This window comes from Mytilus trossulus, chromosome 10 (assembly GCF_036588685.1).
Source record: "Mytilus trossulus isolate FHL-02 chromosome 10, PNRI_Mtr1.1.1.hap1, whole genome shotgun sequence".
In the NCBI taxonomy this organism is placed as follows: Eukaryota; Metazoa; Mollusca; class Bivalvia; order Mytilida; family Mytilidae; genus Mytilus; species Mytilus trossulus.
The window spans coordinates 38,785,707-38,803,990 of record NC_086382.1 but is presented as its reverse complement, the minus strand read 5'-3'; the positions used below and the strand labels follow the sequence as shown (position 1 = coordinate 38,803,990).

The 18,284-nt window shown below is 31.6% G+C and overlaps 1 protein-coding gene across 1 annotated transcript; it reads right to left on the bottom strand.

Moving 5' to 3' along the window:
- Nucleotides 1–15,816: 15,816 nt before the first annotated feature.
- Nucleotides 15,817–17,986, bottom strand: LOC134686222 (uncharacterized). Its single transcript, XM_063545900.1, has 2 exons — nt 17,128–17,986; nt 15,817–16,756 (listed from the first exon to the last, which is right to left on the bottom strand). The coding sequence occupies exons 1-2, from the start codon at nt 17,399–17,401 to the stop codon at nt 16,206–16,208; spliced, it is 825 nt and encodes a 274-aa protein (XP_063401970.1). The 5' UTR covers nt 17,402–17,986; the 3' UTR covers nt 15,817–16,205.
- Between the last annotated feature and the right edge of the window lie 298 nt (nt 17,987–18,284).

Sequence of the window (18,284 nt, the reverse complement as noted above, 5' to 3'; positions counted from 1 at the left end):
AATGGAGGGAATTTCGTTTACTCCAAAAAGAGTAATATCGGGTTCAATATGAATTCCTTTCTATAGATTCAAAAGTTAACTCAAAGATGTGATTTTTTTCCAGAATAAACGCGATTTCTTTTATAAACAGTGTTCAACATTTTAATTGAACTACTTTCAAACGTGTTTACACGTGTGAAAACGTCCTTCAAGTTACGTTGTTTTATAAAATTAAGACCGTTGATTATTCTGTCAAACTAGTTTCACTCTATCACCACTTCTTCTTATATATGTTAGTTGAAATGTCAAAATCAAAGGGGGGGGGGGGGGTGAATTTGATAAGGTTTCAGATCAGACCACTATATACGGATATCTAGAGATACACGAACACAACAAATATATCAGTAGTCAGTGGAGATACCAGTACATCGTTTTGGTCCACTTATTCATAATTTTTTCAGGAAAACTTTTAAGTTGTGTCGATCTTGGTCGCTCTTCCTCAAACCTCTGCTGAAGCATATCCAAATTAATGGAGTTCGTATAGTCTAAACATGCACGAGAGTAATTGCAAGTAATTGTTTTCTTTTTTTTTTAAAGTCGGATATACCTTAATATAACACAAGGTACTTAACTTGCATTTTGAGCTCACCTTTCCTGAAAGGAAACGTGAGTTTTTCGACTAACTATGTGTCTGTTTTCGTCCTTCTGCATCGTTCATCGTTGTCGTCGTCACCTGTACGGTGTAAACTATTTCAAACATTTCTCCTATGAAACTACAGAACCATTTGCAGCCAGACTTATTTTGAATGATCCTTATGGTATCTTGTATAAAGTTTGTGTTTTATAAACAGTTTCATAAAATAACCCTAGCCGCCATAAATTTATGTAAAGATAGAACATAGGGGTAAACTGCAGTAATTGGCTTACAGCTTAAAAACTTAGGCATTTAGATCAAATCTGACTGAGCTCAAAGGGATTATTAATTCAATCTATAATCATGATGATGGTGAAGGAATGTCTAATCATCTTTTTTGACATCACCTTCAAGGACTTACCCATGAAGTATGTAAATATCTAGACCAGAGTTAATCTTTTTTTGGACGAGACTTTTCTGTTATTTAACTATTATGCACATGTCATGTATGCAAAGGGAGTATGATATATTTTTCACGCAATGCGTTTAATCTATGAAGCAGATCAAATCAGAGTTTTGGGAGATTTCGTTCTAAATTCCGATTGCTGATGAAAACTTATTGGCTCTGATTGTATAAGAGGAGGCGTACAATGATTGACATTTTGCCATCTTTAATTTCACCATTTAGATGGTACCAGTCATTGTCTCTTGTGTCTATGTTTGAATTCAGATTTTCATTACTTATGCTTAGAATATGGGTCAGTGTTTATAAGTTTAAGTATGTCACAATTGATTACAGTCCAGCATAATATTATATAATCACAAGCTTGTTCTTTAACCAATTAGAGCGGTTAAAATGATAATGAAACTTCATATCTTTGCCGATCTCGAATTTATTTTCATCTGCCTACATCGGGATAATTTTACAATACTTTATAAATTCCATGCGTCTGAAGTCATGATTGAAAGCGAGGTTGTGCGATTTTGTCCTGGCACCCCATTTAATCCTGGCTCCCTATTTTGTCGTAGCGCCGTCCAATTTCTCTTAGTGTCGTTCAAATTTGTCCTAGTGCCGTCCAATTTGTCCTAGCGTCATCCAGTGTATCCAATACGGATGGTTTGATGTTTGTAAGGATTTGTTATCAGCAGAATTACTAAAACTAATATTGTTTTCGTAGTCTGAAAGTGTGAAAAGTTGGACTTACAATAAATTTTGTCTTAGAAAGTGCTACGACTTCAATGTGCCTCTTATATGTTTTTTTTAGGTAGATTGATGGTATATCGCCATCTTGGATTGTACAATCGCAGTACAAATTCGGTCTAGTTATTTGCCCAAATCTACAAATTTGGAGACATATACGCAATTTAATGGTTAGACTATTAATCCATAAAAAAAAGTCTTATGAATTTATCTATTTTGAAGTTGAACTGAAACAATCATCATGCTGTATTCCTGGAGGTGTGGACTATGGAAATTGCCTAAAGTAATAATTGCACTTGAAAAATAGCATGGTCAATATTGAGTACTTTCTTTCAGAAGACAAAAGTTCTAAACGAACCCTTTTTTTTGTCAGAAATAAAGCTGTATATTTTTTTTTTGATTGATAAAAAACGTATCAAACAGAAGTTTCAAGCATTGACAATTTTATGCAATTGACTCCAAAAATAATTGATCAAAATCAGTTTTGCATTTTATTAACATTGTATAAAATTAATATTAAAAAACAAACTTGAAACCGCAAAACTCAAATTTGACCTCTCAGACGGAAAAAAACGATTAATGGAAAATAGATTTTTCCTGTGCGTGCATTTTCAATAGTGAAAAGTAGGCGTTCTAATATAAATAGCTATATTTAGAGAGACATTAGTAATTTGTTGCTGTCTGTTTTAATTGTTTGTCGTTTTTTGTACCTAGAGTTTTAATCAGGCCTTTTGTCACTGTTTTCATATTTTGCCAGAATATTTATTTGATTATTTAACATAACGTGTTTGCTCAAAATTAAATTTCTTTAAATGATATGTTAGCAATCGCAATTAGTGAAATGAATATCTAATTAAAACTGGATTTTTTATATAAGAAAACAGCAACGTTGCTTTAAATTAATTTTTACAAGTGATGCCTGGCGTATAATTCAATATTATTTCCTTCAAACTTTAAATCATTAATGTGTTTTAAATAATTCAGAACATTTCAGAACTATAAAGACACAAATTATCATCAACGTTTAATACATTAACAATTTTTGAAATACAACATGAATGTTTGCATTTTAATACTTTTTGCAATAAAGTTCGTGTTGGGCCTTTCTGGCAACTACTTTTCAATCGAATATAACAAACGCGTTTCAGGGGAGGGATACCAATATAAAAGTAAATCTGGTGTAACAGAGATCAACTGTGCATACACATGTTCTGTGGAGATAAATTGTTGTGTGGCCAACTTTGACGCCAATACTCAAACTTGTTATCTTGATATGTCAGGGAGTTGCTACTCGGCACCACGACTTGAAAAGAGTTGGATTACAATTCGCAGAGGTACGTATCTTGTTAATCAAGATAATGATCTTGCACTTGTTTTAGTAGAATAATTGACGTATACAACTGTTGTATATTATATAAAAGAAAAGAAGATCGGGTATGCTTGCCAATGAGACAACTCTTTACAAGACATCAAAAGATCCAGAAATTAATAATTATAAGTCACCGTATTGTATTCAACAATGAGCCCAGATTGCGTAGTCAGTTATTGAAGGACCCATAATAACATTAGTAAAACGGTATAGTAAAAGTACAAAAGAGTAGGTCAAGTAAGACCACATTTTGGCCCCAAATATAGCAGGTTTATAAAACTGTTGAAATTTAAACTTTTAGTTATTTATTGGAAAGTAAACTGCTACATAAATATGGGCTGTTCTTTACAATACAATTCACATATATCGGGTACTAGCATTATTACGTCATGCTAAATTACTGAAATCTTCACAATTTTAGCATTTTGGTTAAATTTTAGACGGTTTCCGTCTTACATGAAAGTGGTCGCATTGTTGTTCATTCTTAATATTGAAATGTTAGTTGTATTCATAATACATAACATATATTAAGGTTGAGGATGAACACGGATCCGGTCACTTCGATTTTTGGCAAAAAACATCTGAAAAGTGACAGTTTTTTTGCATATTTAATGGATTCTTCATATTTAAGCTTAAATCGGAGCATTTTTTAAGACTACATCAGTTAAAATCTTTCACATTAACAAATAGAATCAACTGAAATAGATACTTAAGTGTATAAAAAGTGTCCAAAATCTTTTTTTCAGATGAACTTGAAATTTGAGGCCAAAATCGGTCCTCTTACCGGACCTACTCTTTTATGTATGAAAAACAAATACTAGTATGTAATACAGCAACAACAAAACAACCACTGAATGTAACGCTCCTAATTTAGGACAGACACATACATACAGATTGTAGTTGGTTGAACAGATTAGCGGGAACCTAACCTTCCCTTAACCTCGGTCATTGATGTCACTTTTTAACATAGAAACGAACTAAAAAAATCAGTCAAAATTGCCCAGTCTTAGCTGCATTCTTTTTTTACTGGTTGTGAGAGGCTTAAATTAAACTAGATATTCGTAACTGCGATTACTCTCATATTTATACTTAGTGTCTTGTTGGGATTTACAAGTAGGCGTCCGCGCACACTCTGTATTTTTGTTATTGAAATTTCCAACTTTTATTTGGGAATCATAAACTTCAATATTTAAATTGTCAACATCAATCTTGGAATAACAAATTTTTAATTGTTGATTTGTTTACTTTAGAGTTATATAAATAGAGTTTCGTGACATTTTGATGTTATCGAAATTATCTAACCGATGAATGCATATATTCTAAATTAATATTATAACACATCTATTAAAAGAGGGACAAATGATACCTGAGAAACAGTCAAACTAATAAATTGAAAATAAACTGAAAACAGCAATGTCTACTATAAAAAAAAAGACAAAAAGACAATAATCGTACAGAAGACAAAGTATAGAAAAACTAAGACTCAGCAACACGAACCCCACCAAAAACTTGGGGTGATCTTATGTGCCCCTGGAAGGTAAACATATCCCGTTTAAGTATCTCGACAAATAATATTTCATTTAGTGGTTGTTGGTCGCAAGCTAACTAATTGTTCAAGGTTGTTGCCGAAGTGAACCGGTTTGTGACAGAATAAAAATAATAATAAGCAAGTGGAAAGCGTGAAAGATAAATGCATTAAAAGAACCATGACATGTGTTTTATATTATCTATGTGTTACCAGTTGTTAATCAAAATATTCTTAAACAGTTGTTAAATGATTTGTTGTATTACACGTGTTTTTAAGAATATATTATGTCTATAAACCTTCAAGTATATTTTTGTTTAAATTGTTTAATCACTCACCCTTGTGCTGTAACGTGGCCAAAGTTATAACGAGAGGTCTAATAGTTAAGGTCACTGCATACAGGAAAAGTCGCAAATTAGTGTCGTCTTGGAAGCCAATAGTTATTTATCGGTACATTTGTGAATATTTTGATAATATCAAAAAATTTCTATAAAAAAAGAGTGCACGTTTAATTCTATTAGATTCATTAAAATAGATTTTTTTTTAATTTTGAAGTTTCTAACGACTTAACTCATTGAACTATTAACTTTAATCTTGAAATTGTCCACATTTATTTTGAATATATCAATATCAAATTTGGAAATACCGTCTTAAATCTTCAGATTCTCATTAGTCCGACACTGATTTTTCGACTTCCATTAATTGAATGAATCCTCATAATTGAGACCATCGTGACTTTTGGATTAATGAACTCGGCCAAACAGTGCACTTCAGTTTAATTTGTTTTATCTTACTTTCTTTTATGATTGATATTGTAAACATCGACGCGCATTCGCATTTTCAACAATATTATACAAAAACTTTACACATTATTACAAATATATTTTCAAATTTGACCAAAATCACTAACAATACGTGTACATCGGAACCAACAGAAATATACTTTGTACAGATCTGAGAGTACTGCCACTAACTGACTAGTCAAAACCAACAACGACTACAAATGTATGCATATACCACTAACATATAAATAAGAACACATTGATTTATGCATTTTGCCTGTTTGTGTCGTTAAGGTGGTTTTTCTTTTGCTTATTTCCGAGTTCTCGTGTCATTTATTTTTTGCACATAAATAGTAGGTTATTGTATCTCCATTTCCTTTCGCAATGAATAAACAGCGAGTCCCACCCCCTATATAAACACACCAGATCCTTACATATTGTAAAGCTTAATTATTGGTTTTCGTCGCAGCCTGCGACTTTTGTTGCAGAAAGCTCGACATAGGGATAGTGATCCGGCGGCGGCGGCAACAACGGCGTTGGCTATCTTCTGAAAAGCTTTATAACTAAGATAATGGAAGACCTGGATGCTTCATACTTTGTATATAGATGCCTCTTGTTACGAGGTTTCCGTCAGTCACATATCCAATGTCCTTGCACTCATTTTCATGGTTCAAAAACTTATAAAAAGGTTTTTTTTGAAATGTTGAAATCTCTCTTACTATAAGCAATAGGATACCTATATTAGGTATATGCGTACCTTGAAAGGTCCTCATGCCCATCAGACGCTTGACCTCGAGCTCATTGTATGGATCAGTGAACAAGGTGAAGTTTTGGTGGTCAACTCCATATTCTCAGATACTATAAGCAATAGGTCTAGTATAATTTGTGAATGGAAGGACTGTAAGGTGTACATGTCCAACTGGCAGGCGTCATTAGACCTTCACCTCATTGTCATGGTCCAATGTTCAAAGTTTAGTTTTTGAGTTGTTGTTTTTCCCTAATAATATATGCAATATGTCAACTACATTTAGTTTATTGAAATATTACATGATCTCTATTTCAGTCACGCAGGTTTTATTTGACCTTGACCTCAAATTAACGATTCTTTTTCTGTGGAAAGATTTTGTGTTTTGGTCTGTTTTTCTTAAACTATAAGCAATAGGTCAACTATATTTGTTGTATTGAAGAATTGTTATCTGAACATGCCTGTCTGGTATGGTTCATCTGATCTTGACCTCTTTTTCATGGTTCATTGGTCAATGCTTAGTTTTCTTGATTAATGTTAGGTTTTTGTGACTGTTGTAATAAAGCTTTATGTTTAGGACTATCTACATAATATCAATAATATTTTAAGAAAACAATACATTTCCGCGCGTGCACTCTTGTGATCAGACGTTAGATATTAATACGTTTTGTGACTAACAATTCAGAAAACCTTTATCAAATAATACTAATAGAATTATTTTATAGTGAAAATGAAAAGAAAATTGTGCAGGAGTATTGTAATTGCAATACTTTGATTTTTTTTTAATATTTTAATTCACGCAAAACTGATGATTATTTTGTAGACGTAATATGTGTATGGTGTTCAGATTTATATCAATATTCGTAGAGTGTATTTTTTTCTTTCACTTTAAACCTAACAGTGCCATGGTTTTCTCGTTCATCGATGTTTTATTTCGAACCTTAAATGTTTTTGTCTAATTCTAATTGTTACCATATGTGTTCCTTATGAGTGACAATTTAACCTTTGTGAAGCAATAAAATATCTTTTTACTTGTTCTACATAATTTGAATTTGCCTTATTTGATTTTCTTCTTTTTATATCGTTGTACTTTTGTAGCTCGGGAAGATTTGTTTAACTGGAGTTCATGGAGTAAGTGCTCAAAGACATGTGAAGGAGGAATACGAACCAGGTCACATCAGCACGCCACCATTGATAATACCGGAGAAGTAACATCTGTAGAGAATTGTCATCAATTTGGGTGTAATGATACTGGTGGGCGTTTAAAAAAGATACAATATGGCATCATATATTTAAAAAAAAAATTGATCTTATTTCAATAGAATAGTTTATAATATCAGTTAGGTTTACACCTAAATGTCTTTTCGAGTCTATTAGGTTCTCAAACCTTTCTATTTTTGTTGTTTTGTCGTTCGTAACTGTTGACCTTTTGTATACTAAATGCGTGTGGGGCGTACAATTTCAGGCTTCGTATTTATATTGAGTTAATTAAGTGTAGTTAATTACACCCAAAAAAATTAAAATAGGATTACACAAATAAAAATGTAATTCTTAACAGCTCTAGGTATATTCACGTGTATGAAATATGTAAATTGTTTGAAAAAAAAAATTCGAATCAAAAATAAAACACGATCGAATTATAGATCTAAATGCATGTTCCTTTTCATTTCAAATTTGTAGGCATAATTTAAAGTCTTGAAAGGCATATCAGGTATATGAATTGGTTAATTAGATTTTTTTCAAACTAATATCCTTAGCTCTAAAAAATGAAAACAAAATCGTCAATGTGCAATTTTCATGATGATTTAATAAAGGGAATTGAAGAGTTAATTTTTAAAGAAATTCAATGAATGATAAAGACAGAAATATAATATCTCCAAACAAGCCTACTATAGATAAAATAATTCTTTGTTAAATGATTTGTTCTTCTCGCACTTCATAACACAAGAGACAACCACAACAATTGATCGTTTCAAAAGATATGGATTTCCACTTAATAAATAATATCTATAAATCATAATGTTTTTAGTTTTTAGTTTGGAAAACAAAAGGCTTATTGGATAGTCAAACTGCATTAATTGAACCAATTACATCTAATGGTATTCAACTGAAAGCTGTCCAGGTTTATTGTGATATGGAAATGGAAAATGGAGTTGGAGTAACTGTCATAGGTATATCTTCGACACAAGAAAATCATAGATATTCTCACCCAAAAACAAAAAGAGTTCCAACCTTCCAGATCATTGTTTTTTACTCATTGAATTTTTGACTAGGACATCATCAAATTTGGTAATAAAAGTATCAAATAACGTCTAGTAACTGCAGTTTTCTGTGTTTTGACAAGTTTGAATTGTATGTAAATTATTTCATAATTTCTTTTTATATTTTGTATTTCAATTTCTGCATTTCTTCATCTCAGTTCAACCAAACTTTTTTTATAACCAGGTGTGGAATTTAAAACTGGAAGACTTTATAGGTACAATGTATCAAAGGTACCAGGCTAATAACCTGATACGCCAGACGCGCAAAATACGTTTTTATGAATATTTTTTTTCTCCAATAAAAGGTTCATGCATTTTGGTTAGGAAAATAGGTAAGTGCGATCGAGATAACAGTAAGAAATATTGGATTATGTTTTATCCGAAAACATTTCATCAGTCTCATAATTAGGATCATGAGTTGGTTGACGATTAGGGAATATCCGTTTGACAGATGATATCGGTTATACTCCTTACGTCGTAAAAAAAATCGGAAATATTTATAATGTCCTACAATCCCGTTCTCTTTCCACGATCGAATGTGACCTACCAAAAAATACTATTTACCGGGGTTTTATTAACACGAGTAATACGACGGGTGCTACATGTGGAGCAAAATCTACTAAATATTCAGGAGCACATCAGATCACCCCAAGCTTTTTGTAGGGTTTGTGTTGCTTAGTCTTCAGTTTTCTATGTTCTGTCTTGTGTACTATTTGTTTTGTCTTTTTTCTTTTTTAGCAATGGCTTTGTCAATTTTTTTATCTATGTATTTAAAATTCCGTTTATTACCTTTCGTCCAGCTTTAAGTCCATTTCCATTATGATAAATATCATCTTATTTTCACTGGATCGTTAGTTTATAAAATGTATTTCTAGTTGAATTCATCTGATAAATTAAGCCTTTTATCGGATTTTTATAGTTCGATTATAAATTGTACTGTTTGACCACTGTCAAAGGCTAGGGCAGGATTGGGATCCGACTAACATGTATAACCCCGCCATATGCTGTATTTATGTGTAAGTCCCCAGTCAAGATTCTGTAATTCGGTGGTTGTAATTTTTTTGCTGTGTAACATACTTGTTTTTCTTTTATTTTATAATGTAAATTAATTAGACCTTAGTTTGCTCGTTTTCGATTTTTAATTTCGGAGCCTTTTATAGCTGACGTTATGGTATGGATTTGATCACTTGGAAGGCCGTAATGTGACCAATAATTTATATGTCATTTTGTCTTTTGTGAAAAGTGGTCTTAGCAACCCTACCGTATCTCTTTTTTTTTTATATATGTCAAATACCTCGTACTGGAATTGTATTTTAAGTGTTTATAATCTACGTCAAAACATTCTTGATGTTTCCAGATCACGATGGAGAGCGAGATGTATATGTAAATGGCTATGAGGCGCATGGATCCTACAGTTTTAACGTCAAATATGATATTCCTTTCGAGTACGTTGTTGCCATAATAGCAAATGAATAGATTCATCCCAGTTTTGTCGACAGTTTGTACGTTGGAAATGTAAACATGCTCTAATGTGGGATATAGGAAATCAGAAGTGGTATACGTACTGGACAAATCGAAGCACATCCTACTTGGCAACCAATGACTACAAACCACCGTCTGTATTTTTTCACGGATCTGAAGTAAAGAGAATTTGTGACTGTGGAATTTCTCAGACCTGTCAACAAAGCAACGTACTATGCAATTGCGATATCAATGATGGTATTTGGCGATCCGATGAAGGATATGTAACAAATAAGGATGCTTTGCCAATAGTTGCTTTCTTTGCAGGGGACACAGGTAATTAAAATCTATCACTCAAAGATAGAAACATATCACTGTATCCAACAATTTTATAACCATTGTTGATATATCGTGCTCATCAGAGCGATATGTTTTTATTATAATATAGCGAAATTGTGTAAAGATAATGACGAAAACGTATAAAACTAACAACACATTCAGAATATGATAAATCATACCTGTTTTGTCTTTTGCAATACGAACATTTCATTGGTAAAAATTAGTGAATCAGTATATAAATCAACTTAATATACTTTCAATACTATAAATCACTATGTTTGTGACTTTTGAGAAAGAAAAAACTTTTGCTTATATGTTTGTATTGAAGTTTCTTGTATGTCGATACATCACGACAATCGGAAAAGCTTTCCGAAATTTGATACATTAAGTCGTGTGCAGATTTTCCTGAAATCACAAATCTAGACTCGCATTTTTGTCAATCTTCAAAAGCTGAAATGATAAATGCAAAGCACATCTATTTCTAAATATACTATATAACTTAAAATTTAAAATGTCGATCTACAAAGTAAATTCAAAATGGGAAATCCATAAAAACCGACAGACAAAAATCATCGAAACAAGAGAAAGAACAATGCCATGTTCCGAATTTGGTAGAGGCAATAAAGAAGGTAAAATATAGGAAATAATTATCAATTAATGATGACGTGAAGTACAAGTTTAATCAAATAAACTCATCATAGATACCAGGACTACATTTTATATATACGCCAGATGCGCGTTCCGTCTAGAAAAGATTCATCAGTGACGCTCGAATCCAAAAATGTTTAAAAAAGCCAAATAAAGTACGAAGTTGAAGAGCATTGAAATCCAAACTTCTAAAAGTGAAAAGCAACCAAATACCACAACAAAAGTACAAAACTTTCAAAAACATTATTTAGAATTACATGTTAAAGCCTTAGTTCTTTCTGTTTACTAGGATTATTCACTGGTGAGTCCTATGCAGACGAAACGCGCGTCTTGCGTACTAAATTATAATCCTGGTAACTATTTACACCACCTGGTCGATGCCTCGGCTGGTGGACTTTTCACCCCGAAGGTATCACCAGTCCAGTAGTCAACACTTCTGTGTTGACATGAATATCAATAATGTGGTATTTTTTTTTTATAAATTTCCTGTTTACAAAACTTTGAATTTTTGAAAAACTGAAGATTTTTTTATCCCTGATATAAATTACCTTAGCGGTATTTGGCACAATTTTTTTGAATTTTGGATCCTCAATGCTCTTCAACTTTATACTTGTTTGGCTTTATAAATATTTTGATTTGAGCGTCACTGATGAGTGCTATGCAGACGAAACGCGCGTCTTGCGTACTAAATTATGATCCTTGTACATTTGATAACTTGATTATTACTATAATTATTGTATATCCTTTGACAATGGTAAAGGATAACGATACTATATGAGTTTTTCTTTTGGAATTTCAGGAGGCTCCATAGAAGAAGGAAAACATTTTATTGGTCCAATTGAGTGCTATGGGGATGCATAGTCTTTTATTTGGAGCAATTATGAAACTTGATATAATCCTTGGTGATGATTTAGTCAACTTTACAACAATAAGTCATGTTTCATGTAATTAAGACGATATTTAGATTATTAGAAATTTGAACATAGATTCAACGAAACTTTGCCAATTTTTTATATATAGAAACAGAACACTCCCAAAATTGAGGACTCGAAAGATTTTTAGATTTTGAATATACATGAACCCATTTTTGGTTTAATATGAACATGCAGCAAATGTCATCATTTTTAGATTTCAGATTCACAAGTTTTTTTATTGAATTATCTCGATATACAAAACAAAAAAAAAACAACATGTATTCTCATGTATACACAGGTATAAAAAAAAGTATTGGTCAACATGTACAATAAGTAACCATTGTAATACTGATTTTATGATTCAATATTATTTTAACAAACTTAACAAATAAATTGTAGACCAAACAGTCAACCATTTTAATGATTAAAACAAAATGACTTATAGTCGATATAAAAAAACGACAGCTAATCCCCTTTGCATGTATATAACTATATTGAGGTTATTCAGTAGATATACCGTTACCATATACTCTTTCCTTTTTATTACGTACTGTTCAATTGAAATTGAGGTGCGTGCTTAATTTAAAACGTATGTCTTTACTAGATCATCTTTATTACCCTTTCTATTGTGCATCATTCAATTTAAATTGTGAATGCTGATAACCATTCTATTGTATCACTATCTTTATAACATGGATGATTATTACATCACATTAATAGCTCAATGTGACTATTTTGATTAGTATTTCTACTTTGGATTTTTTTTCTAGAAATGTGAGTGATATTGCTTTATAAGGTCATGAGCATTATCGAGATGGGAAGAAATAAAATATTAACACAATAGTATAAAGGGTATTGAAATTGTAAACATTACACGTATTGATTGATGGACATATGTGTTTCAAATTCATAAACTATTTATGATTTCAATTCTAAAATATGACACATTTAATTTGAATCTTTATGTTTTATATTTTCAAATACAAATTACTTGTTATTTTAACATGATTGATGGTCTAATACTTATGCATTATCACATTCTGCTTTGTACCCGTCATTGACTATCTTTTGTATATCAATATGATAGGTAATTATGAACTCTAATGCGAAAATAACGCCTTTCGTTTATTATAGTTTAATCGTTTTTGCAATTATTAAAGGTGTCAAATGTATAAGTTAATAACTTAAAAAAAGTCATCTAAAGGTATCAAGACCTAGTTGAGAAATATTACGTATCATCTTCACAAATAATTCACGATGGTCTTGAATTGTACATTTTGGGTTCTGACGTTGCTTATCATCTTGATAATGTCTATAGTAATTCTGAATTTGCTTAAATGAATATTACTTTTACATATTAGTCTGTTTTGGTGATATCTATTTGACGTAGCTTTGTACTTATGCATCCCGTCAAAGTGTTATTGTGCAATGGTAAATTCGTGTATCCCTGTTTTCATTTTTATCAAATAAATGTCCTTTTTGACCTTTTGCCTTTCTTTGTTACATATTACTTTGTTTTTATAGTGATTTAGTGTCTATTCAGACTGTCATACAAGTGAGAGATTTCTTTATATAAACCAACTAAACCTTAAAAGATTTTTTTAAGGGTCTGAAAGAAATTAATGATTGGAAAAGTTTGTCCTCTTGAAACCTAGAAGTCAAACTACAAATGCAAATGTATTTTTATCTATATATTATATAATCTTTATTTTTCGGAATTAAGTATGAACTAGTCCATTCTTTTGTTAAGGGTCCAGCTGAAGCATGTGCAGGTTTTCCTTCATACTTTTACTCCAAAGTTTCATTTCTGTCTAGTCACACATATAACTTATAGATTATCAGTGATACCGAATATTGAAATAATTACTTTTGCATAATTTACGGATTGCTTTTCCATTAACAAAGAAGATATAAAAGTACACCTTAAATCATAAATCTATATATCTAATAGGTGGGTGTATCTGTGACAGAGTGTTCTGAGTAATTCGACTACTGTATTACTATCCTGTCAATTTTGTGACTTCTCCGGGTCGCCTGTACCATTACATTTTACCAGCACGTAATAGCAAAAGTGCACCAATTGGCGTATACCATCAAAACCATATATCAATCAATAAATTGATCAAGTTGATTAAGAAGCATTACAGGTTGAACATTTTTAGAAAACATGATAACTTGAATGATAACTATCTCGCAGCATAGTGAACATGTAGCTCGTCTTAATTTTCTGTTTTTAATAAAGTCTTTTTTACCAATCTTATTGTTATTGTTTTTATACTGTTAAGGCCTATAATAAAAAAAAAAACGCAATATTAAAATATTGAGATTATTTGAAAAGGAGTATTTCATTGGTTAATCGGTTACTTAATAGCGTTTAAATATGCCACATCCATTTGTATTGATATCATATACATGACATAAACCATTATAATTAATTCGTTTTCAAATAATAAATGGGAAAATAATCATTATATTATCAATACGTCTTTATTATTATTATTTTTATTATTTACAATATTTATATAGCGCATTATCTTATTTAAAATTACTCTAAGCGCTTAACATAAAACAATCAATGCAGTTAAAAAAATAAGGTGTTAAACATTAAAACAATCAATGCAATAAGAATGAAATAAAATTTTGAAACACATATAAAAAATAAAAACAAAAGGAACAGAAAATTTTAAAAAATAAATTATCAAAATTAAAAGGCATTTATACTACAACGAAAAGAACAAAGTTAAAAAAAATCAGTATGAAAAGTTACATATAGTCACTGAATGCGAGTCTAAAATAATGGGTTTTCAAATTTTTCTTAAAAAGTTCGATTGAGTGTTCATGTCTTAGATGGCTAGGAAGATTGTTCCAGAGGCTCGCAGTAGCTTTGTCGAAACGTCTTTCCCCATAGATTTTGGTGCGTACACGAGGTTGTATAAGCTGCATGGCATTTTCCGATCTAAGAGATCTTGATGGTTGATAAGCACTAATGAGTTCCTCAAGATAGACGGGCGCTAGGCCATGCAGGATTTTGAAAGTATACAAAGAAGTTTATATTGTATTCGGTACTGCACCGGGATCCAATGAAGAGACACAAGAACTGGTGTTATATGATCATGCTTCTTGGTACGTGTAACGAGCCTGGCTGCCGTATTCTGTACTCGCTGTAACTTCTTTAGGAAATTGTAAAATGATATAGTACATTTAGATAAACATTACATACAAATTTCAAGTTTGCTCTAAGAACAGAACAGAATATATACTAAGTCTTGTACGTTGAAGTCCTTTTTAGAAGCATTTGAAATTGATTTTGATTATGTACATTAAAAGAAAAGAGTTTATTTTACAGAATATTTTTTTTCTCTAAATAATGCTTACGCATAATGACAATCCATCATCAGTTCTTCCGTCGAAGCGTTATAAATAGTTACGCTTGAGACATAGTCCATTGTTATGTAGTCAAAAGAACATGGATATATGATAATACAAAAATATGATATTTTGAGACTTTCAAAATCCAAGGAAATGTCGAACCATAATCTCATAAGGTTAATGTTTGCTTGAGATGGTTGCAAATCAAATGATAGATTTATACGAATTGTCAACTTTTAAAATAAGACAAAACTGAAAAATCTAACTTCTTTTTCTTTTATATATAAATAAAGGCAACAGTAGTATACCGCTTTTCAAACTCATAAATCAATGGACAAAAGAAAATCGGGGTAACAAACTAAAACTGAGCGAAACCCATTCAATTTAAGAGGAGAATAACGACACAACATTTATTGTAACACACAACTACATGAATTTAGGATAGATAAGTACCGTGACACGTCTTATAGTAATGACAATTCAAACTTGAAAGTATATGAAAACAAACGACACAACGGAAACACAACGTTCAAATGTAACACACACAGAAACGAACTACCGTATAGCGTTTTTTTTTCGCGGGTGTAAATTTTCGCGATTGAGGGGCAACAAGGTATACGAAAAATTTTGGCGGTTTTTATTTTGGCGGATTTATAATTCCCAATCAAATATGTTGGCGGTACCTAAAATCATTGCAGTTAAAAAAAAATTGTACAAATTGACAGGAAGAAAACATTTGAAACATCTGTGTTGTAGTTCTGTATAAATACAAGAAATTAAAAGAAATGATGATTTTAATAGTAAAAATAAAAACATTTGGTAATTGAAAACAATATTTTAGTTAAAACACATGTCTTGAATAGTCCAATATTTACAGATATATCTTTGATTTACTTGTCTCGTGACATTTTTGATAGCGGAAGTTCGTCTTCAAGATAATCATCCAAGGCGCCACTAATACCTGTTTCACGGAATCCACTACGGACAATATCCGGATTGTTTTTGTATGTGTTGGAACATCTGTACTAACCATTTTCCTGAAAATGGTTTAAGTCTAGTTAGAGACAAATCAACCGGCACAATAGGTTCATTTTCGGAATCAACAATTTCTTTTCCATCCAACTGTGTAACGATTTCATTAGAATACCATTGTTCAAAAAAGTTACGCATTTTATTTTTTACTGCTTTTTGTACACTAACATCTAGCGGTTGTAATCTGTCTGTGCAACATGGTGGGAGAAACACGACTTTAATGTTTTTTTCGTCCAAGAAAGCTAGAAAATCTTCTCCCATCTGAGCTCTAAAGACATCAAATATGCATAGTGCTTTTTGGTCTTTATTAAGTTTTGCGGAACGTTTGATTTTTCTAATGTACGGTAAAATTATGTTTTTAACATCCTCCATTTGTGTATCAGTATTTGCCCAATGGTTCTCCGAATGCGTAATATCCCAGTCAGACGGAAATTTATAAGTAGGGTGACATTTGTCAGTTTTTCCGCCATAGATTATCTGAGGAGGAAGAAATTCTCCTAAAACAATATAATAATAAGTGAGTTTCTTTATTGTTTTATAAATCAAATAAATGTCTATTGTTATAGTTAATTATTTTGTGTTACCTGAATGACCTCTGATGTATTAATTACTGATGCAGTTAATCCCTAGTATACCGGTAACAAAGATCGATATTTGTCACAGGTGTTAAAATTTCTTGTAAATGTTACGGTTGATAAATTATGAAATTGATCGGACCTTTGATGTACTAATTAGGTTATAAAATTATCAATAGGACTTTACTTCTCTTATGTAATTTGACACTAATTAATAAGGGTGAAAAACCTGACAAAGTACTTTACACACTTAAATTATTTAACACTATTTAATATAATAAGGGTATACATACCTGAGAGACTGCCAGCAAAGACTCCTGTTATTTGTCGTTTATTTCCCAAACCACTAATTTCTACCCTTTTAGAACCTTCCACAGCCATTGTCCAATTTGTTACAGGAACTACATTTAAACCAGCATGATCCCAGTTTATAACAAGATTTGATGGGATGTCAAAGTCAACAACGGTTTTTTCAATACGTTCGAGATATTCTTTTTTAAGTTCATCGAAATTTTCAACTTTATTGCTTTTACAAGCAGTTGAACCTCTACGTTTTACAAAGTTCATCCTATGCAGCAAAGATTTTCCCCAGTTTTTAGTTATTTCTATGGAACCTTCGTTTTCGACTAATAAAGTTTTATCAGTTCCTATGATTATTCCCTTTGCGGCTGCGATAACAATTTGGGTGTTAATCACAGCCCCATTGTCACGCAACACATTTATATATTTTTGCACTTTTGAGTATAGTTCCTTCCCAACAAGGAGAGGTCTGCCACGTTTTTTTGAATGGATTTCATCTACATCCCCTTCAAAATTCAATTTCCTGTTTTTGTATTTAAATGTTCGTCGTATTTTCTTTTCATTCCGCGAACAGTACTTTCAGCTAAATTGGGAAACGCTCCTGAAAATTTTCTAACGGTTGCGGCTGGTCCATTTTGTGCGCAGTATTTACCAATATCGGCACGATCCTTTGGTGAAAAAGTTAAATAGTTCCCTCGTTTTGCAGATCCAGGTGTTTTTGGTGAATTTTGAGTATTTGAAGGGCTCCCTATTAATTTGTCAACACGTTCGTTAGCTTCTGTCAATGCAGATCGTCCAATTACATCAGCAAGTTCAGAATTCTCAGCCGGTATTATTTTCTTATGTTTAAAGAAATTTTACTCATCTTCGGACTTTTAATAAACAACTGATATTTTTACATGTGTGAAAAAGAAACTCAGTTTAATTAGAACTCACGACGTCATTTTATAAAGTACATGTATGTACAATGCCCTTTGGCATTTATAATGTTAAACTAAAATATTCCGTTATTGACCTGCCGACCGGAAAAAAAATATCGTTCTCACTTTAGCTTTGAGAAAGTACCGAACGTATGCATAAAATTTCGCGGAATTTATTTTCGCGATTTTCATTTATCCGCCAAAATAAGCGAAAATTAACACCCCGCGAA